The sequence below is a fragment of the Eucyclogobius newberryi genome, unplaced genomic scaffold (genome assembly GCF_026437365.1).
Source record: "Eucyclogobius newberryi isolate DKJ021-1_F unplaced genomic scaffold, fEucNew1.0.hap1 SCAF_12, whole genome shotgun sequence".
Classification (NCBI taxonomy): Eukaryota; Metazoa; Chordata; class Actinopteri; order Gobiiformes; family Gobiidae; genus Eucyclogobius; species Eucyclogobius newberryi.
In genome coordinates, this window is record NW_027315746.1 from 1170880 (window position 1) to 1192797 (window position 21918).

A 21918-nucleotide genomic window follows, 5' to 3' on the forward strand; every position below is an offset into this window, starting at 1 on the left:
AGCGCGTTTGAGGCGCCTTGTTTGAGGCGCGTTTGAAGCGCGCTGTTTGAGGCGCGTTTAAAGCGTGTTTGAGGCGTGTTTGAAGCGTGTTTGGAGCGCGTTGTTTGATGCGCGTTTAAAGCGCGTTATAGGCGCGTTTGAAGCGCGTTTGAGGCGCGTTTAAAGCGCGTTATAGGCGCGTTTGAAGCGCGTTTGAGGCGCGTTAGAGGCGCGTTTGAAGCGTGTTTGAGGCGCGTTTGAAGCGCGTTTGAAGTGCGTTTGAGGCGCGTTAGAGGCGCGTTTGAAGCGTGTTTGAGGCGCGCTGTTTGAGGCGCATTTGAAGCGTGTTTGAAGCGCGTTGTTTGAGGGGCGTTTGAGGCGCGTTTGAGGCGCGTTTGAAGCGCGTTTGAAGCGCGTTTGAGGCGCGTTTGAAGCGCGTTTGAGGCGTGTTTGAGAAGTGTTTGAGGCGCGTGCGCGTTTGAGGCGTGTTTGAAGCGCGTTTGAAGCGCGTTTGAAGCGCGTTTGAAGCGCGTTTGAGGTGTGTTTGAGGCGTGTTTGAAGCGTGTTTGAGGCGTGTTTGAGGCGTGTTTGAGGCGTGTTTGAAGCGTGTTTGAGACGTGGTTGAGGCGTGTTTGAAGCGTGTTTTAGGCGCGTTTGAGGCGCGTGCGCGTTTGAGGCGTGTTTGAAGCGTGTTTGAGGCGTGTTTGAGGCGTGTTTGAGGCGCGTTTGAAGCGCGTTTGAGGCGTGTTTGAAGCGCGTTTGAGGCGTGTTTGAGGCGCGTTTGAGGTGTGTTTGAGGCGTGTTTGAGGCATGTTTGAAGCGTGTTTGAGGCGCGTTATAGGCGCGTTTGAAGCGCGTTTGAGGCGCGTTAGAGGCGCGTTTGAAGCGTGTTTGAGGCGCGTTTGAAGTGCGTTTGAGGCGCGTTAGAGGCGCGTTTGAAGCGTGTTTGAGGCGCGTTGTTTGAGGCGCATTTAAAGCGTGTTTGAAGCGTGTTTGAAGCGCGTTGTTTGAGGCGCGTTTGAGGCGCGTTTGCGGCGCGTTTGAAGCGCGTTTGAAGCGCGTTTGAGGTGTGTTTGAGGCGTGTTTGAAGCGTGTTTGGAGAGCGTTGTTTGAGGCGCGTTATAGGCGCGTTTGAAGCGCGTTTGAGGCGCGTTAGAGGCGCGTTTGAAGCGTGTTTGAGGCGCGTTTGAAGCGCGTTTGAAGTGCGTTTTAGGCGCGTTAGAGGCGCGTTTGAAGCGTGTTTGAGGCGCGTTGTTTGAGGCGTGTTTGATGCGTGTTTGAGGCGCGTTTAAAGCGTGTTTGAGGCGCATTTGAAGCGTGTTTGAAGCGTGTTTGAAGCGCGTTGTTTGAGGCGCGTTTGAGGCGCGTTTGAGGCGCGTTTGCGGCGCGTTTGAAGCGCGTTTGAAGCGCGTTTGAGGCGCGTTTGAGGTGCGTTTGAAGCGTGTTTGAGGCGTATTTGAGAAGTGTTTGAGGCGTGTTTGAGAATTGTTTGAGGCGTGTTTGAAGCATGTTTGAGGCGTGTTCGAAGCCCGTTTGAGGCGTGTTTGAGGCGCGTTTGAGGCGCGTTTGAAGCGTGTTTGAGGCGTGTTTGAAGCGCGTTTGAAGCGCGTTTGAGGCGTGTTTGAAGCGTGTTTGAGGCGTGTTTGAGGCATGTTTGAGAAGTGTTTGAGGCATGTTTGAGGCGTGTTTGAGGCATGTTTGAGGCATGTTTGAGAAGTGTTTTAAGCGTGTTTGAAGCGTGTTTGAGGCGTGTTTGAGGCGCGTTTGAGGCGCGGTTGAAGCGTGTTTGAGGCGTGTTTGAGGCATGTTTGAGAAGTGTTTTAAGAGTGTTTGAAGCGTGTTTGAGGCGTGTTTGAGACGCGTTTGAGGCGTGGTTGAAGCGTGTTTGTGGCGTGTTTGAGGCGTGTTTGAGAAGTGTTTGAGGCGTGTTTTAAGCGTGTTTGAGGCGTGTTTGAGCGTGTTTAAGCATGTTTGAGGCGCGTTTGAAGCGTGTTTGAGGCGTGTTTGAGGGGTGTTTGAAGCGTGTTTGAGGCGTGTTTGAAGCGCGTTTGAGGCGCGTTTGAAGCGCGTTTGAGGTGTGTTTGAGGTGTGTTTGAGGCGTGTTTGAGGCGCGTTTGAAGCGCGTTTGAAGCGCGTTTGAGGCGTGTTTGAGGTGTGTTTGAAGCGCGTTTGAGGCGCGTTTGAGGTGCGTTTGAAGCGTGTTTGAGGCATGTTTGAGGCGTGTTTGAGGCGTGTTTGAAGCATGTTTGAGGCGTGTTCGAAGCCTGTTTGAGGCGTGTTTGAGGCGTGTTTGAAGCGTGTTTGAGGCGTGTTTGAGACGTGTTTGAGGCGTGTTTGAGGCATTTTTGAAGCGTGTTTGAGGCGTGATTGAGGCGTGTTTGAGGCGTGTTTAAAGCGTGTTTGAGGCGTGTTTGAAGCGCGTTTGAGGCGCGTTTGAGGCGCGTTTGAAGCGCGTTTGAGGCGTGTTTGAGGTGTGTTTGAGGTGCGTTAGAGGCGCGTTTGAAGCGTGTTTGAGGCGCTTTTAAAGCGTGTTCGAGGCGTGTTTGAAGCGCGTTTGAGGCGCGTTGTTTGAGGCGCGTTTAAAGCGTGTTTGAGGCGTGTTTGAGGCGCGTTTGAAGCGTGTTTGAGGCGTGTTTGAGGCGTGTTTGAAGCGCGTTTAAAGCGTGTTCGAGGCGTGTTGTTTGAGGCGCGTTTGAAGCGCGCTGTTTGAGGCGCGTTTAAAGCGTGTTTGAGGCGTGTTTGAAGCGTGTTTGGAGAGCGTTGTTTGAGGCGCGTTATAGGCGCGTTTGAAGCGCGTTTGAGGCGCGTTAGAGGCGCGTTTGAAGCGTGTTTGAGGCGCGTTTGAAGCGCGTTTGAAGTGCGTTTTAGGCGCGTTAGAGGCGCGTTTGAAGCGTGTTTGAGGCGCGTTGTTTGAGGCGTGTTTGATGCGTGTTTGAGGCGCGTTTAAAGCGTGTTTGAGGCGCATTTGAAGCGTGTTTGAGGCGCGTTTGAGGCGCGTTTGCGGCGCGTTTGAAGCGCGTTTGAAGCGCGTTTGAGGCGCGTTTGAGGTGCGTTTGAAGCGTGTTTGAGGCATGTTTGAGAAGTGTTTGAGAAGTGTTTGAGGCGTGTTTGAGAAGTGTTTGAGGCGTGTTTGAAGCATGTTTGAGGCGTGTTCGAAGCCCGTTTGAGGCGTGTTTGAGGCGCGTTTGAGGCGCGTTTGAAGCGTGTTTGAGGCGTGTTTGAAGCGCGTTTGAAGCGCGTTTGAGGCGTGTTTGAAGCGTGTTTGATGCGTGTTTGAGGCATGTTTGAGAAGTGTTTGAGGCATGTTTGAGGCATGTTTGAGAAGTGTTTTAAGCGTGTTTGAAGCGTGTTTGAGGCGTGTTTGAGGCGCGTTTGAGGCGCGGTTGAAGCGTGTTTGAGGCGTGTTTGAGGCATGTTTGAGAAGTGTTTTAAGAGTGTTTGAAGCGTGTTTGAGGCGTGGTTGAAGCGTGTTTGTGACGTGTTTGAGGCGTGTTTGAGAAGTGTTTGAGGCGTGTTTTAAGCGTGTTTGAGGCGTGTTTGAGCGTGTTTAAGCATGTTTGAGGCGTGTTTGAGGCGCGTTTGAAGCGTGTTTGAGGCGTGTTTGAAGCGTGTTTGAGGCGTGTTTGAAGCGCGTTTGAGGCGCGTTTGAGGCGCGTTTGAAGCGCGTTTGAGGTGTGTTTGAGGCGCGTTAGGGACGCGTTTAAAGCGTGTTTGAAGCGCGTTTGTGGCGTGTTTGAAGCGCGTTTGAAGTGCGTTTGAAGTGCGTTTGAGGCGCGTTTGAGGCGCGTTTGAAGCGCGTTTGAAGCGCGTTTGAGGCGTGTTTGAGGTGTGTTTGAGGCGCGTTTGAGGCGCGTTTGAGGCGCGTGCGCGTTTGAGGCGCGTTAGAGGCGCGTTTGAAGCGTGTTTGAGGCGCGTTGTTTGAGGCGTGTTTGAGGCGCGTTTAAAGCGTGTTTGAGGCGCATTTGAAGCGTGTTTGAAGCGTGTTTGAAGCGCGTTGTTTGAGGCGCGTTTGCGGCGCGTTTGAAGCGCGTTTGAAGCGCGTTTGAGGTGTGTTTGAGGCGTGTTTGAAGCGTGTTTGAGGCGTGTTTGAGGCGTGTTTGAGGCGTGTTTGAGGCGTGTTTGAGGCGTGTTTGAAGCGTGTTTGAGACGTGGTTGAGGCGTGTTTGAAGCGTGTTTTGAGGCGTGTTTGAGGCGCGTTTGAGGCGCGTGCGCGTTTGAGGCGCGTTTGAAGCGTGTTTGAGGCGTGTTTGAGGCGTGTTTGAGGCGTGTTTGAGGCGCGTTTGAAGCGCGTTTGAGGCGTGTTTGAAGCGCGTTTGAGGCGTGTTTGAGGCGCGTTTGAGGTGTGTTTGAGGCGTGTTTGAGGCATGTTTGAAGCGTGTTTGGGGCGCGTTGTTTGAGGCGCGTTATAGGCGCGTTTGAAGCGCGTTTGAGGCGCGTTAGAGGCGCGTTTGAAGCGTGTTTGAGGCGCGTTTGAAGCGCGTTTGAGGCGCGTTAGAGGCGCGTTTGAAGCGTGTTTGAGGCGCGTTTGAAGTGCGTTTGAGGCGCGTTGTTTGAGGCGCATTTAAAGCGTGTTTGAAGCGCGTCGTTTGAGGCGCGTTTGAAGCGCGTTTGAGGCGCGTTTGAAGCGCGTTTGAGGCGCGTTTAAAGCGCGTTATAGGCGCGTTTGAGGCGCGTTTGAGGCGTGTTTGATGCGTGTTTGAGGCGCGTTTAAAGCGTGTTCGAAGCGCGTTTGAGGCGCCTTGTTTGAGGCGCGTTTGAAGCGCGCTGTTTGAGGCGCGTTTAAAGCGTGTTTGAGGCGTGTTTGAAGCGTGTTTGGAGCGCGTTGTTTGATGCGCGTTTAAAGCGCGTTATAGGCGCGTTTGAAGCGCGTTTGAGGCGCGTTTAAAGCGCGTTATAGGCGCGTTTGAAGCGCGTTTGAGGCGCGTTAGAGGCGCGTTTGAAGCGTGTTTGAGGCGCGTTTGAAGCGCGTTTGAAGTGCGTTTGAGGCGCGTTAGAGGCGCGTTTGAAGCGTGTTTGAGGCGCGCTGTTTGAGGCGCATTTGAAGCGTGTTTGAAGCGCGTTGTTTGAGGGGCGTTTGAGGCGCGTTTGAAGCGCGTTTGAGGCGCGTTTGAAGCGCGTTTGAGGCGTGTTTGAGAAGTGTTTGAGGCGCGTGCGCGTTTGAGGCGTGTTTGAAGCGCGTTTGAAGCGCGTTTGAAGCGCGTTTGAAGCGTGTTTGAGGTGTGTTTGAGGCGTGTTTGAAGCGTGTTTGAGGCGTGTTTGAGGCGTGTTTGAAGCGTGTTTGAGACGTGGTTGAGGCGTGTTTGAAGCGTGTTTTGAGGCGTGTTTGAGGCGCGTTTGAGGCGCGTGCGCGTTTGAGGCGCGTTTGAAGCGTGTTTGAGGCGTGTTTGAGGCGTGTTTGAGGCGCGTTTGAAGCGCGTTTGAGGCGTGTTTGAAGCGCGTTTGAGGCGTGTTTGAGGCGCGTTTGAGGTGTGTTTGAGGCGTGTTTGAGGCATGTTTGAAGCGTGTTTGGGGCGCGTTGTTTGAGGCGCGTTATAGGCGCGTTTGAAGCGCGTTTGAGGCGCGTTAGAGGCGCGTTTGAAGCGTGTTTGAGGCGCGTTTGAAGTGCGTTTGAGGCGCGTTAGAGGCGCGTTTGAAGCGTGTTTGAGGCGCGTTGTTTGAGGCGCATTTAAAGCGTGTTTGAAGCGCATTGTTTGAGGCGCGTTTGAGGCGCGTTTGAAGCGCGTTTGAGGCGCGTTTGAAGCGCGTTTGAGGCGCGTTTGAGGTGCGTTTGAAGCGTGTTTGTGGCGTGTTTGAGGCGTGTTTGAGGCGTGTTTGAAGCATGTTTGAGGCGTGTTCGAAGCCTGTTTGAGGCGTGTTTGAGGCGTGTTTGAGGCGTGTTTGAGACGTGTTTGAGGCGTGTTTGAGGCATTTTTGAAGCGTGTTTGAGGCGTGATTGAGGCGTGTTTGAGGCGTGTTTAAAGCGTGTTTGAGGCGTGTTTGAAGCGCGTTTGAGGCGCGTTTGAGGCGCGTTTGAAGCGCGTTTGAGGCGTGTTTGAGGTGTGTTTGAGGTGCGTTAGAGGCGCGTTTGAAGCGTGTTTGAGGCGCGTTTAAAGCGTGTTCGAGGCGTGTTTGAAGCGCGTTTGAGGCGCGTTGTTTGAGGCGCGTTTGAAGCGCGCTGTTTGAGGCGCGTTTAAAGCGTGTTTGAGGCGTGTTTGAGGCGCGTTTGAAGCGTGTTTGAGGCGTGTTTGAGGCGTGTTTGAAGCGCGTTTAAAGCGTGTTCGAGGCGTGTTTGAAGCGCGTTTGAGGCGCGTTGTTTGAGGCGCGTTTGAAGCGCGCTGTTTGAGGCGCGTTTAAAGCGTGTTTGAGGCGTGTTTGAAGCGTGTTTGGAGAGCGTTGTTTGAGGCGCGTTATAGGCGCGTTTGAAGCGCGTTTGAGGCGCGTTAGAGGCGCGTTTGAAGCGTGTTTGAGGCGCGTTTGAAGCGCGTTTGAAGTGCGTTTTAGGCGCGTTAGAGGCGCGTTTGAAGCGTGTTTGAGGCGCGTTGTTTGAGGCGTGTTTGATGCGTGTTTGAGGCGCGTTTAAAGCGTGTTTGAGGCGCATTTGAAGCGTGTTTGAAGCGTGTTTGAAGCGCGTTGTTTGAGGCGCGTTTGAGGCGCGTTTGCGGCGCGTTTGAAGCGCGTTTGAAGCGCGTTTGAGGCGCGTTTGAGGTGCGTTTGAAGCGTGTTTGAGACGTGTTTGAGAAGTGTTTGAGAAGTGTTTGAGGCGTGTTTGAGAAGTGTTTAGGCGTGTTTGAAGCATGTTTGAGGCGTGTTCGAAGCCCGTTTGAGGTGTGTTTGAGGCGCGTTTGAGGCGCGTTTGAAGCGTGTTTGAGGCGTGTTTGAAGCGCGTTTGAAGCGCGTTTGAGGCGTGTTTGAAGCGTGTTTGAGGCGTGTTTGAGGCATGTTTGAGAAGTGTTTGAGGCATGTTTGAGGCGTGTTTGAGGCATGTTTGAGGCATGTTTGAGAAGTGTTTTAAGCGTGTTTGAAGCGTGTTTGAGGCGTGTTTGAGGCGCGTTTGAGGCGCGGTTGAAGCGTGTTTGAGGCGTGTTTGAGGCATGTTTGAGAAGTGTTTTAAGAGTGTTTGAAGCGTGTTTGAGGCGTGTTTGAGACGCGTTTGAGGCGTGGTTGAAGCGTGTTTGTGGCGTGTTTGAGGCGTGTTTGAGAAGTGTTTGAGGCGTGTTTTAAGCGTGTTTGAGGCGTGTTTGAGCGTGTTTAAGCATGTTTGAGGCGTGTTTGAGGCGCGTTTGAAGCGTGTTTGAGGCGTGTTTGAGGCGTGTTTGAAGCGTGTTTGAGGCGTGTTTGAAGCGCGTTTGAGGCGCGTTTGAGGCGCGTTTGAAGCGCGTTTGAGGTGTGTTTGAGGCGCGTTAGGGACGCGTTTAAAGCGTGTTTGAAGCGCGTTTGTGGCGTGTTTGAAGCGCGTTTGAAGTGCGTTTGAAGTGCGTTTAAGGCGCGTTTGAGGCGCGTTTGAAGCGCGTTTGAAGCGCGTTTGAGGCGTGTTTGAGGTGTGTTTGAGGCGCGTTTGAGGCGCGTTTGAGGCGCGTGCGCGTTTGAGGCGCGTTAGAGGCGCGTTTGAAGCGTGTTTGAGGCGCGTTGTTTGAGGCGTGTTTGAGGCGCGTTTAAAGCGTGTTTGAGGCGCATTTGAAGCGTGTTTGAAGCGCGTTGTTTGAGGCGCGTTTGAGGCGCGTTTGCGGCGCGTTTGAAGCGCGTTTGAAGCGCGTTTGAGGTGTGTTTGAGGCGTGTTTGAAGCGTGTTTGAGGCGTGTTTGAGGCGTGTTTGAGACGTGGTTGAGGCGTGTTTGAAGCGTGTTTGAGACGTGTTTGAGGCGTGTTTGAGGCGCGTTTGAGGCGCGTGCGCGTTTGAGGCGCGTTTGAAGCGTGTTTGAGGCGTGTTTGAAGCGTGTTTGAGGCGTGTTTGAGGCGTGTTTGAGGCGCGTTTGAAGCGCGTTTGAGGCGTGTTTGAGGCGTGTTTGAGGCGTGTTTGAGGCGCGTGCGCGTTTGAGGCGCGTTAGAGGCGCGTTTGAAGCGCGTTTGAAGCGCGTTTGAAGCGCGTTTGAAGCGCGTTTGAGGCGCGTTTGAAGCGCGTTTGAAGCGCGTTTGAGGCGCGTTTGAGGCGCGTTTGAGGCGCGTTTGAAGCGTGTTTGAAGCGCGTTTGAGGTGTGTTTGAGGCGTGTTTGAGGCGTGTTTGAGGCGTGTTTGAAGCGTGTTTGAGACGTGGTTGAGGCGTGTTTGAAGCGTGTTTGAGGCGCGTTTGAGGCGCGTTTGAGGTGTGTTTGAAGCGTGTTTGAGGCGTGTTTGAGGCGCGTTTGAGGCGCGTGCGCGTTTGAGGCGCGTGCGCGTTTGAGGCGCGTTTAAAGCGCGTTAGAGGCGCGTTTGAAGCGCGTTTGAGCGCGTTTGAGGCGCGTTTGAAGCGCGTTTGAGGCGCGTTTGAAGCGCGTTTGAGGCGCGTTTGAGGCGCGTCTGAGGCGCGTCTGAGGCGCGTTTGAAGCGCGTTTGAGGCGTGTTTGAGGCGTGTTTGAGGCGTGTTTGAGGCATTTTTGAAGCGTGTTTGAGGCGTGTTTGAGGCGTGTTTGAAGCGTGTTTGAGGCGTGTTTGAAACGCGTTTGAGGCGTGTTTGAAACGCGTTTGAAGCGCGTTTGAGGCGTGTTTGAGGCGTGTTTGAGGCGTGTTTGAGGCGTGTTTGAAGCGTGTTTGAGGCGTGTTTGAAACGCGTTTGAGGCGCGTTAGAGACGCGTTTCAAGCGTGTTTGAAGCGCGTTTGGGGCGCGTTTGAAGCGTGTTTGAGGCGCGTTGTTTGAGGCGCATTTGAAGCGTGTTTGAAGCGCGTTGTTTGAGGCGCGTTTGAGGCGCGTTTGAAGCGCGTTTGAGGCGCGTTTGAGGCGCGTTTGAAGCGCGTTTGAGGCGCGTTTGAGGTGCGTTTGAAGCGTGTTTGAGGCGTGTTTGAGAAATGTTTGAGAAGTGTTTGAGGCGTGTTTGAGGCGTGTTTGAAGCATGTTTGAGGCGTGTTCGAAGCCTGTTTGAGGCGTGTTTGAGGCGTGTTTGAAGCGTGTTTGAGGCGTGTTTGAGGCGTGTTTGAGGCATTTTTGAAGCGTGTTTGAGGCGTGTTTTAAGCGTGTTTGAGGCGTGTATGAAACGCGTTTGAGGCGCGTTTGAGGCGCGTTTGAAGCGCGTTTGAGGCGTGTTTGAGGTGTGTTTGAGGCGCGTTTGGGGCGCGTTTTAGGCGCGTTAGAGGCGCGTTTGAAGCGTGTTTGAGGCGCGTTGTTTGAGGCGTGTTTGATGCGTGTTTGAGGCGCGTTTAAAGCGTGTTCGAGGCGTGTTTGAAGCGCGTTTGAGGCGCGTTGTTTGAGGCGCGTTTGAAGCGCGCTGTTTGAGGCGCGTTTAAAGCGTGTTTGAGGCGTGTTTGAAGCGTGTTTGGAGCGCGTTGTTTGAGGCGCGTTATAGGCGCGTTTGAAGCGCGTTTGAGGCGCGTTTGAAGCGCGTTTGAGGCGCGTTTGAGGTGCGTTTGAAGCGTGTTTGAGGCGTGTTTGAGAAGTGTTTGAGAAGTGTTTGAGGCGTGTTTGAGGCGTGTTTGAAGCGTGTTTGAGGCGTGTTCGAAGCCTGTTTGAGGCGTGTTTGAGGCGTGTTTGAGGCGCGTTTGAGGCGCGTGCGCGTTTGAGGCGTGTTTGAAGCGCGTTTGAAGCGCGTTTGAAGCATGTTTGTGGTGTGTTTGAGGCGTGTTTGAAGCGTGTTTGAGGCGTGTTTGAGGCGTGTTTGAGGCGTGTTTGAGGCGTGTTTGAAGCGTGTTTGAGACGTGGTTGAGGCATGTTTGAAGCGTGTTTGAGGCGTGTTTGAGGCGTGTTTGAGGCGTGTTTGAGGCGCGTTTGAGGCGCGTTTGAAGCGTGTTTGAGGCGTGTTTGAAGCGTGTTTGAGGCGCGTTTGAAGCGCGTTTGAGGCGCGTTTGAAGCGCGTTTGAGGTGTGTTTGAAGCGTGTTTGAGGCGTGTTTGAGGCGTGTTTGAGGCGTGTTTGAGGCGCGTTTGAGGCGCGTGCGCGTTTGAGGCGCGTTTGAAGCGCGTTTGAGGCGTGTTTGAGGCGTGTTTGAGGCATTTTTGAAGCGTGTTTGAGGCGTGATTGAGGCGTGTTTGAGGCGTGTTTAAAGCGTGTTTAAAGCGTGTTTGAGGCGCGTTTGAGGCGCGTTTGAAGCGCGTTTGAAGCGCGTTTGAGGCGCGTTTGAAGCGCGTTTGAGGCGCGTTTGAGGTGCGTTTGAAGCGTGTTTGAGGCGTGTTTGAGAAGTGTTTGAGAAGTGTTTGAGGCGTGTTTGAAGCATGTTTGAGGCGTGTTCGAAGCCTGTTTGAGGCGTGTTTGAGGCGCGTTTGAGGCGCGTGCGCGTTTGAGGCGTGTTTGAAGCATGTTTGAGGCGTGTTTGAGGCGTGTTTGAAGCGTGTTTGAGGCGTGTTTGAGGCGTGTTTGAAGCGTGTTTGAGACGTGGTTGAGGCATGTTTGAGGCGCGTTTGAGGCGCGTTTGAGGCGCGTTTGAGGCGTGTTTGAAGCGTGTTTGAGGCGTGTTTGAGGCGTGTTTGAGGCGCGTTTGAGGCGTGTTTGAAGCGCGTTTAAGGTGTGTTTGAAGCGTGTGAGGCGTGTTTGAGGCGCGTTTGAGGCGCGTGCGCGTTTGAGGCGCGTTTAAAGCGCGTGCGCGTTTGAGGCGCGTTAGAAGCGCGTTAGAAGCGCGTTTGAAGCGCATTTGAGGCGCGTTTGAGGCGTGTTTGAGGCGTGTTTGAAGCGTGTTTGAGGCGTGTTTGAGGCATTTTTGAAGCGTGTTTGAGGCGTGATTGAGGCGTGTTTGAGGCGTGTTTAAAGCGTGTTTGAGGCGTGTTTGAGGCGCGTTTGAGGCGCTTTCGAAGCGTGATTGAGGCGTGTTTGAGGCGTGTTTAAAGCATGTTTGAGGCGTGTTTGAGGCGCGTTTGAGGCGCGTTCGAAGCGTGTTTGATGACCTCTCTGTCGCATTCTGAGTAGCTCTAATGGAGGATAATGAGAGGACAGAGCAGCCGGTCAGAGGTTCTGGACGAGAACTTTCATCTGGACAAACGAGCAGCACTGATCCTCTTTTGAAGGAGGAAAATGACACAAATATGATTCTAATCACTCACGGCCTCGTCCAGAGCTCTGAACACGCGTGACGTCCTCACGGATGCACCATAAATAATAATATCATTTATCTCGATCGAAGGAGACAAAAACAATCGTCTGTGGTTCATTTAGTCGACGTGTTATAAATCAAACGGAGCAGAAGAACCTCGTCTCCAGATGTTCTCTTTGTGACGGTCGTTTGAACGTGAAACTTACTCGCTATTTAAAAAATAAATATTAATATCCAAAACTGTATTTTTCTAACTGCCACATTATTAGCTCAGAGTCGGCACGTTTCCATGACTACCCGTGTGCTGCTGCTTTTGTGCTAACGTGTGACTGTGGCGCTGCCCTGAGCTCAGACTGGAGCCGCTTCTCGCAGATGACTCGTGTGTCGCGATAAACGAGTTCAACCAGAACCGTTTAAATGAGAGTTCACACGAGCGGCGGCGCCAGGGGGAGGAGCTAGGGCAGATTCTGTGTGGAGTTTGCATCTTCTGCCCGTGTCTGTCCATCAAACTCAAACCTCGACTAAAACAATCATATTTCAGATTTGACTAAACATTGTGTCCGTTTGTGTAGTTTATAGTTTATAATTGTACTTCCTGGTTGGACGCGAGCACAAATATGACACAGGTAGAGGTGATTCCACAGCAGTTACCATAGCAACCAGACTGTAAACAAGAGCAAAACTCCACACAAACGACACACACTGATGACATCACACTGATGACATCACACTGATGACGTCACACTGATGACGTCACACTGATGACGTCACACTGATGACGTCACACTGATGACGTCACACTGATGACGTCACAGAGGGATTCTACTTGCTGTCATTTGAAACTGGTCGTTCTCAAAGTGGTGAAGCTCTGTGTTTGTGAACTGCACTAAAAGTCCTTAAGCGTTTTAAATAAAGCCCATTATCTGAACACTTCATCCTGGTTCAGCTCCGCTCGATCAATAATACGAGTCAATGAAACAGAAGCGGCGCCAGAGCGAAACGTTATCGAGTCGATAACGGTTAAAATGCAAAACACCTGCAGAACAAAAGGCACCAATTACACCCAATTTACATTTATGTGAAGCGTTACTGCGCTACAGGTTTAGTCCAGGTTTAGTCCTGGTATAGTCCTGGTATAGTCCTGGTATAGTCCTGGTATAGTCCTGGTATAGACCTGGTTTAGTCCTGCTTTAGTCCTGCTTTAGTCCTGCTTTAGACCTGCTTTAATCCTGCTTTAGTCCTGGTTTAGACCTGGTTTAGACCTGGTTTAGTCCTGGTTTAGTCCTGGTATAGTCCTGGTTTAGACCTGGTTTAGACCTGGTTTAGTCCTGGTTTAGTCCTGGTTTAGTCCTGGTTCAGACCTGGTTCAGACCTGGTTTAGTCCTGGTTTAGTCCTGGTTCAGACCTGGTTCAGACCTGGTTCAGTCCTGGTTCAGTCCTGGTTCAGTCCTGGTTCAGTCCTGGTATAGACCTGGTATAGACCTGGTTTAGACCTGGTTTAGACCTGGTTTAGTCCTGGTTTAGTCCTGGTTTAGACCTGGTTTAGTCCTGGTATAGTCCTGGTTTAGTCCTGGTTTAGTCCTGGTTTAGTCCTGGTTTAGACCTGGTTTAGTCCTGGTTTAGACCTGGTTTAGTCCTGGTTTAGACCTGGTTTAGACCTGGTTTAGACCTGGTTTAGACCTGGTTTAGTCTTGGTTAGTCCTGGTTTAGTCCTGGTTTAGACCTGGTTTAGTCCTGGTTTAGACCTGGTTTAGACCTGGTTTAGTCCTGGTTTAGTCCTGGTTTAGTCCTGGTTTAGTCCTGGTTTAGTCCTGGTTTAGACCTGGTTTAGACCTGGTTTAGACCTGGTTTAGACCTGGTTTAGTCCTGGTTTAGACCTGGTTTAGACCTGGTTTAGTCCTGGTTTAGACCTGGTTTAGACCTGGTTTAGTCCTGGTTTAGACCTGGTTTAGTCCTGGTTTAGTCCTGGTTTAGTCCTGGTTTAGACCTGGTTTAGTCCTGGTTTAGACCTGGTTTAGACCTGGTTTAGTCCTGGTTTAGTCCTGGTTTAGACCTGGTTTAGTCCTGGTTTAGACCTGGTTTAGACCTGGTTTAGACCTGGTTTAGACCTGGTTTAGTCCTGGTTTAGTCCTGGTTTAGACCTGGTTTAGACCTGGTTTAGACCTGGTTTAGACCTGGTTTAGTCCTGGTTTAGACCTGGTTTAGACCTGGTTTAGTCCTGGTTTAGTCCTGGTTTAGACCTGGTTTAGACCTGGTTTAGACCTGGTTTAGTCCTGGTTTAGACCTGGTTTAGTCCTGGTTTAGTCCTGGTTTAGACCTGGTTTAGACCTGGTTTAGACCTGGTTTAGTCCTGGTTTAGACCTGGTTTAGTCCTGGTTTAGACCTGGTTTAGTCCTGGTTTAGACCTGGTTTAGACCTGGTTTAGACCTGGTTTAGTCCTGGTTTAGACCTGGTTTAGTCCTGGTTTAGACCTGGTTTAGACCTGGTTTAGTCCTGGTTTAGTCCTGGTTTAGACCTGGTTTCGTCCTGGTTTCGTCCTGGTTTAGACCTGGTTTAGTCCTGGTTTCGTCCTGGTTTAGACCTGGTTTAGTCCTGGTTTAGACCTGGTTTAGTCCTGGTTTAGACCTGGTTAAGACCTGGTTTAGTCCTGGTTTAGACCTGGTTTAGTCCTGGTTTAGACCTGGTTTAGTCCTGGTTTAGACCTGGTTTAGACCTGGTTTAGTCCTGGTTTAGTCCTGGTTTAGACCTGGTTTAGTCCTGGTTTAGACCTGGTTTAGACCTGGTTTAGTCCTGGTTTAGACCTGGTTTAGACCTGGTTTAGACCTGGTTTAGACCTGGTTTAGACCTGGTTAAGACCTGGTTAAGACCTGGTTTAGACCTGGTTTAGACCTGGTTTAGACCTGGTTTAGTCCAGGTTTAGACCTGGTTTAGACCTGGTTTAGACCTGGTTTAGTCCTGGTTTAGACCTGGTTTAGTCCTGGTTTAGACCTGGTTTAGACCTGGTTTAGACCTGGTTTAGACCTGGTTTAGTCCAGGTTTAGACCTGGTTTAGTCCTGGTTTAGTCCTGGTTTAGTCCTGGTTTAGACCTGGTTTAGACCTGGTTTAGACCTGATTTAGTCCAGGTTTAGACCTGGTTTAGTCCTGGTTTAGTCCTGGTTTAGACCTGGTTTAGTCCTGGTTTAGACCTGGTTTAGACCTGGTTTAGACCTGGTTTAGACCTGGTTTAGTCCAGGTTTAGACCTGGTTTAGTCCTGGTTTAGACCTGGTTTAGTCCTGGTTTAGACCTGGTTTAGTCCTGGTTTAGACCTGGTTTAGTCCTGGTTTAGACCTGGTTTAGACCTGGTTTAGTCCTGGTTTAGACCTGGTTTAGACCTGGTTTAGACCTGGTTTAGACCTGATTTAGTCCAGGTTTAGACCTGGTTTAGTCCTGGTTTAGACCTGGTTTAGTCCTGGTTTAGACCTGGTTTAGACCTGGTTTAGACCTGGTTTAGACCTGGTTTAGTCCAGGTTTAGACCTGGTTTAGTCCTGGTTTAGACCTGGTTTAGTCCTGGTTTAGACCTGGTTTAGTCCTGGTTTAGACCTGGTTTAGTCCTGGTTTAGACCTGGTTTAGACCTGGTTTAGACCTGGTTTAGACCTGGTTTAGACCTGGTTTAGACCTGCAGAGTCTCAGTTCAGTTCAGACCAAGACTCAATTCCATCTTTAGGTCACATGACGACGCCCTGAGGCTATGGACCAATCAGAGGGGAGGAAATAGATGACCTCACAATGGGTCTTTTATGGTCCGATTTGGAAGGTTCACGGTAAATTTTGGACCTGAAGACCGGGTCTGTCTGAGGTCAGAGGTCAGAGGACTAAAACACCACCAGCCTTAAAGGAGAAAGACGAGTCCCACAGGTGTCCCGCCCCCCCAGGAAGCCAATAAAACACTTTCCCAAAACAGACTTAAGTGATCACAGATCACACTTTCTCAGCCTCCCAGATGTTAACGCTAACGCTACTGCTAACACTACTGCTAACACTACTGCTAAGACTAATGCTAAGACTAACGCTAACGCTTATGCTAACACTTATGCTAACACTTATGCTAACACTTATGCTAACACTTATGCTAACACTTATGCTAACACTTATGCTAACACTAATGCTAACACTAATGCCAACACTTATGCTAACACTACTGCTAACACTACTGCTAACACTACTGCTAACACTTATGCTAACACTAATGCTAACACTAATGCTAACACTAATGCTAACACTAATGCTAACACTACTGCTAACACTTATGCTAACACTAATGCTAACACTAATGCTAACACTAATGCTAACACTAATGCTAACACTAATGCTAACACTAATGATAACACTAATGCTAACACTTATGCTAACACTAATGCTAACACTAATGCTAACACTTATGCTAACACTAATGCTAACACTACTGCTAACATTTATGCTAACACTAATGCTAACACTCTGGTCCAAACAATGTGCAAACACAACCTCCTCAGAAGAGAGAGAAGAGAACTGGCATAATAAAGGGAAGAAGGACAAAAATGAGAAAAGAGAGAGTCAGAGGGGGAGGGGCATTTTCTCATGTGATTCCAGGTGAAACCAGGACTAAACCAGGACTAAACCAGGACTAAACCAGGTCTAAACCAGGGGGAGTAAGTCCACCACAAACTGGAGTCAAACGGACCCTTCCATACTGACATGAACCATGAACCATCAGGTGACCAGCACTGACCAGGACAAATGCCATTAGACTTTCTGTGTTGAGTCTCGTATGTGACAAATGTTTCCATTCTGCAAAGGTGAAAGGTCAATTCAAAAAGCCGTCAATCATCACAACATTTACACGACTTCCACATATTTGAAATGACGTTTAGGTCTTCAGGCCCCGCCCACACAACGCTAAACTTCCTGTCTGAAACGGGCTTATCCACGCGGCGCGGGCGCTTCCGGGATCTCCCACCTGGACTTTTTGAAACCAGTTCCCAGAGAGCAAAGACGACGCTGTTACGCTGTGAACAACCACCTGCAGTATTTAGCAACAACAGCGCCACCAAGGAGCCTGGCCTATGTATTACAACGTATTCAGCCGGAAGAAAACGTTTTAGAAACTCTCGCCATCGTGTCTCGTGTGGATGTCTCGTGTCTTCATGTCCTACCTGTCTGCAGAGGGAGGTCTTTCCACACGGCCCCTGCTCACTTGTGTGTAGGCAGAGTCAGAGAGGTGGTGCTGGTGCTGGGGCGAGAGAGACTGGTGCTGGTGCTGGTGCTGGGGAGAGAGACTCTGGTGCTGGGGCGAGAGACTCTGGTGCTGGGGCGAGAGACTCTGGTGCTGGGGCGAGAGACTCTGGTGCTGGGGCGAGAGACTCTGGTGCTGGGGCGAGAGACTCTGGTGCTGGGGCGAGAGAGACTGATGCTGGGGCGAGAGAGACTGGTGCTGGGGCGAGAGGGACTGGTGCTGGGGCGAGAGGGACTGGTGCTGGGGCGAGAGGGACTGGTGCTGGGGCGAGAGACTGTGGTGCTGGGGCGAGAGACTCTGGTGCTGGGGCGAGAGACTGTGGTGCTGATAATCCTCCATGGGGCCGTAAGAGGGGCTGCTCAAAGCGTTCAGCCCGGCGTAAAGGTGCTCCTCCTGGGACGGCCTGTGCGGAGACCTGGGCAGGTCCAGGATCTCGGCGTAGTCTCTCTCTCTGGCCTGACGCTCGCGCAGCTCTCGGGTCTTCGCCTGGATCCTGGAGGAGAGACGGAGGACAGAGTTAGAGCAGGTTTTATTCAAAATGAGCGTGGCAAGTGCTCAAGTTTCTCCATCACCGTGAATCCCAGGAGATGAGATATGTCTGGCTCCTCCTTGTAAATCCTAATTTGACGCCACGGTGGCAGCAACTACATGTGTGCCACGCCCTGAACCACTGCGCCACCGGCCAAGCACACGCTCTCTCTGGTCCAATCATCTGGCTGTGCTGTGGAGCTCCTCCCCCTGAGCTAAAGTCCACCTGGAGCCCAAGAGCCAGACGCTTTGGGAGCTAGAACCTCTCAGGGGCCACTTTGGGTCCAGAGCCTTCAGACTGAGACACTTCAGGACTGAACCAAAGAGAAGCTGAGGAAACGTGAGAGAAAAGGACAATCCTCCTGACCACGCCCTCTCCTGACCACGCCCTCTCCTGACCACGCCCTCTCCTGACCACGCCCCCTACTGCTCAAGATCGAGAGCTTCGTGATATTAGATTTCGAGCTGCAATTTCAAGTTAATTCACTGGATTTAACACAGTTTAGACGCTTCTGTCGTCGTGGTGACGCTTCGGCCAATCAGTGTGGAGTATTTCTGCACGGCGAGTGAGCAGGTGACGGTGGATCAGTCGCTCCAGCGGAAGCACGATTATGTAGCGTTAGAGTTTGTTCTTGAAACAAGCTCGACGGGAGAACGCAGAGAAGGTCACGCAGGGGGCCCCTGGAGCTGTGCAGAGCGTGGGGGCCCCAGGAGCTGTGCAGAGCGTGGGGGCCCCAGGAGCTGTGCAGAGCGTGGGGGCCCCTGGAGCTGTGCAGAGCATGGGGGCCCCAGGAGCTGTGCAGAGTTTTGTGGAATCAGCGTTTGTTTGAGAAAGGGCGGCTCCTCCGAGATCAGAGCCAGAGGAGGAACTCAAAGAACGGGACAGACATTCAGCAGCATTAGCATTTCACCCTTCACAAGATATGATATTATTATGACATGATTATGATATGACATGATTATGATAAGACATGATTATGATATGACATGATGATGATATGACATGATTATGATATGACATGATTATGATATGACATGATGATGATATGACATGATTATGATAAGACATGATTATGATATGACATGATTCTGATAAGACATGATTATGATAAGACATGATTATGATATGACATGATGATGATATGACATGGTTATGATATGACATGGTTATGATATGACATGATTATGATATGACATGGTTATGATATGACATGATTATGATATGACATGGTTATGATATGACATGATTATGATATGACATGGTTATGATAAGACATGATTATGATAAGACATGATTATGATAAGACATGATTATGATATGACATGATGATGATATGACATGATTATGATAAGACAGGATGATGATATGACATGATTATGATAAGACATGATTATGATAAGACATGATTATGATAAGACATGATTATGATAAGACATGATTATGATATGACATGATGATGATATGACATGATTATGATAAGACATGATTATGATAAGACATGATGATGATATGACATGATTATGATAAGACATGATTATGATAAGACATGATGATGATATGACATGATGATGATATGACATGATTATGATATGACATGATGATGATATGACATGATTATGATAAGACATGATTATGATATGACATGATTCTGATAAGACATGATTATGATAAGACATGATTATGATATGACATGATGATGATATGACATGGTTATGATATGACATGGTTATGATATGACATGATTATGATATGACATGGTTATGATATGACATGATTATGATATGACATGGTTATGATATGACATGATTATGATAAGACATGATTATGATAAGACATGATTATGATAAGACATGATTATGATATGACATGATGATGATATGACATGATTATGATAAGACAGGATGATGATATGACATGATTATGATAAGACATGATTATGATAAGACATGATTATGATAAGACATGATTATGATAAGACATGATTATGATATGACATGATGATGATATGACATGATTATGATAAGACATGATTATGATAAGACATGATTATGATATGACATGATTATGATATGACATGATTATGATATGACATGATTATGATATGACATGATTATGATATGATATTAAATCAGGCTGTTCGCCGTGACCCGACCGACCCGGTGTGAAACTCGCCGACTGAAAAAAAACTTCTAAATCTTTTATTTTTCAATTATTTCGCCGATCTTTCCTAAATCGCCGTGTCAAATATTTGTATCACGTTATTGAACTTATCCAATCCCAAAGGACTGAAAACGCACCGCACGACCTCCACGTGCGACTGCAACAAAACAGAAACGATTTTCCCTTTTACAAGTTGGTCACTAGGGCTGGGCAAAAAAATTGATTTAATCGATTTTTGATCATTGTCATTAAAATGTTGCAATATCGATTCATACGGCATGAGATCGATTTTTCCCCAGTCGTCTTGTGCAGGTGCAGCAGTCTTGTGCAGGTGCAGTTGTCTTGTGCAGGTGCAGCAGTCTTGTGCAGTAGTCTTGTGCAGGTGCAGTAGTCTTGTGCAGGTGCAGCAGTCTTGTGCAGGTGCAGTCGTCTTGTGCAGGTGCAGCAGTCTTGTGCAGGTGCAGTTGTCTTGTGCAGGTGCAGCAGTCTTGTGCAGTAGTCTTGTGCAGGTGCAGTAGTCTTGTGCAGGTGCAGCAGTCTTGTGCAGGTGCAGCCGTCTTGTGCAGGTGCAGCCGTCTTGTGCAGGTGCAGCAGTCTTGTGCAGGTGCAGCAGTCTTGTGCAGGTGCAGCAGTCTTGTGCAGGTGCAGTAGTCTTGTGCAGGTGCAGCAGTCTTGTGCAGGTGCAGCCGTCTTGTGCAGGTGCAGCAGTCTTGTGCAGGTGCAGTAGTCTTGTGCAGGTGCAGTAGTCTTGTGCAGGTGCAGCAGTCTTGTGCAGGTGCAGTAGTCTTGTGCAGGTGCAGCAGTCTTGTGCAGGTGCAGTAGTCTTGTGCAGGTGCAGCAGTCTTGTGCAGTAGTCTTGTGCAGGTGCAGTAGTCTTGTGCAGGTGCAGCAGTCTTGTGCAGGTGCAGCCGTCTTGTGCAGGTGCAGCAGTCTTGTGCAGGTGCAGCAGTCTTGTGCAGGTGCAGCAGTCTTGTGCAGGTGCAGCCGTCTTGTGCAGGTGCAGCAGTCTTGTGCAGGTGCAGCAGTCTTGTGCAGGTGCAGCAGTCTTGTGCAGGTGCAGCAGTCTTGTGCAGGTGCAGCAGTCTTGTGCAGGTGCAGCCGTCTTGTGCAGGTGCAGCCGTCTTGTGCAGGTGCAGCAGTCTTGTGCAGGTGCAGCAGTCTTGTGCAGGTGCAGCAGTCTTGTGCAGGTGCAGCAGTCTTGTGCAGGTGCAGCCGTCTTGTGCAGGTGCAGCAGTCTTGTGCAGGTGCAGCAGTCTTGTGCAGGTGCAGCAGTCTTGTGCAGGTGCAGCAGTCTTGTGCAGGTGCAGCCGTCTTGTGCAGGTGCAGCCGTCTTGTGCAGGTGCAGCAGTCTTGTGCAGGTGCAGCAGTCTTGTGCAGGTGCAGCAGTCTTGTGCAGGTGCAGCAGTCTTGTGCAGGTGCAGCAGTCTTGTGCAGGTGCAGCCGTCTTGTGCAGGTGCAGCAGTCTTGTGCAGGTGCAGCAGTCTTGTGCAGGTGCAGCCGTCTTGTGCAGGTGCAGCAGTCTTGTGCAGGTGCAGCAGTCTTGTGCAGGTGCAGCCGTCTTGTGCAGGTGCAGCAGTCTTGTGCAGGTGCAGCAGTCTTGTGCAGGTGCAGACGTCTTGTGCAGGTGCAGACGTCTTGTGCAGGTGCAGCAGTCTTGTGCAGGTGCAGCAGTCTTGTGCAGGTGCAGCAGTCTTGTGCAGGTGCAGCAGTCTTGTGCAGGTGCAGCCGATCAAACCAAAGTGGTTTGTTAAATCTGAAGCGCAGGTCAGTTCTGGTAGAAATACTACAAACCTCAGAAACCACATGACCAGTATTACCACGTTACGCTAACGTTAGCTTCCGAAAACAGCCGTCCAGCAAAACAAATGAAACTGAGGGAATCACCAACAGGACCAGACGATTCTCTGCTGGTCATAACGATGACAGAGGCCGTCGCAACTTTCACCTGCAAAGATTTACGCCCGTACTCCTGACGAGCCACGCCGCTAATATGACCCGTGCTGCAGAGCCGCGGCGTGGTCAAATGGACCAGCAGTTTCAGGAGCCGCGGCACAAAACAACATGGCAGTTTCGGCTGCGGCTCTGTAGACACTCCCTAATAATATAGCTAATATGTTGACGGGGGCCACAAGGAGTGGGGGGGCCATACAGGGCTGGGGGGGCCACACAGGGCTGGGGGGGCCACACAGGGCTGGGGGGGCCACACAGGAGTGGGGGCCACACAGGGGTGGGGGCCACACAGGGGTGGGGGCCACACAGGGGTGGGGGCCACACAGGGGTGGGTGCCACACAGGAGTGGGGGCCACACAGGAGTGGGGGCCACACAGGGGTGGGGGCCACACAGGGGTGAGGACAACACTACAGACAGTGGCTGGTGCAGGTCTCACTGAACTGAGCCTCACAAACAGCTCTAAAAACTACTTTAGAGAGTTTTGTTACAGCTGAAGTTTAAACTGTCCAATTTACAAGTTTGCACTTAAAACCTGTTTATGGTGAAAAGAAAACAAAGTACATTTGTATTTTGTAACACAATTGAGCCATTTTCATTATTTAAGAGCAGATTCAATCCAATCGTGATGAATCGATTCAGGACGTTATGAATCGAAATCAAATCGATTTAGGAAATTGGCCACGATCCCCAGCCCTATTGGTCACTCTCTATCACGGTGTGACTTGATTTAAATTTGACTTACGCAATGCATTCTGGGATTGAAACACGCCCAGTCATCACAACAAACATGGCGGCGCCCGTGTCCCCCGCATGTTCCCCCTGCTCGACCTCGCTCCCAAAATAAAAGGAGAAGCCCGACCCCTGGACTGAAGAAGCCGTTTCCTGTTTATCAAAGCACGTTAGCAACACAAAGCTAGCAC

The 21918-nt window shown here is 50.5% G+C and overlaps 1 protein-coding gene across 1 annotated transcript in view; it reads right to left on the bottom strand.

The window, feature by feature from the left end:
- Nucleotides 1-21918, bottom strand: part of LOC140355660 (partitioning defective 3 homolog) — a 207577-nt gene that overhangs the window by 103274 nt on the left and 82385 nt on the right. The window contains exon 17 of the mRNA XM_072440316.1: nucleotides 16279-16851. Coding sequence (XP_072296417.1) covers nucleotides 16279-16851 — 573 coding nt within the window. The remainder of the gene's footprint in view (nucleotides 1-16278; nucleotides 16852-21918) is intronic.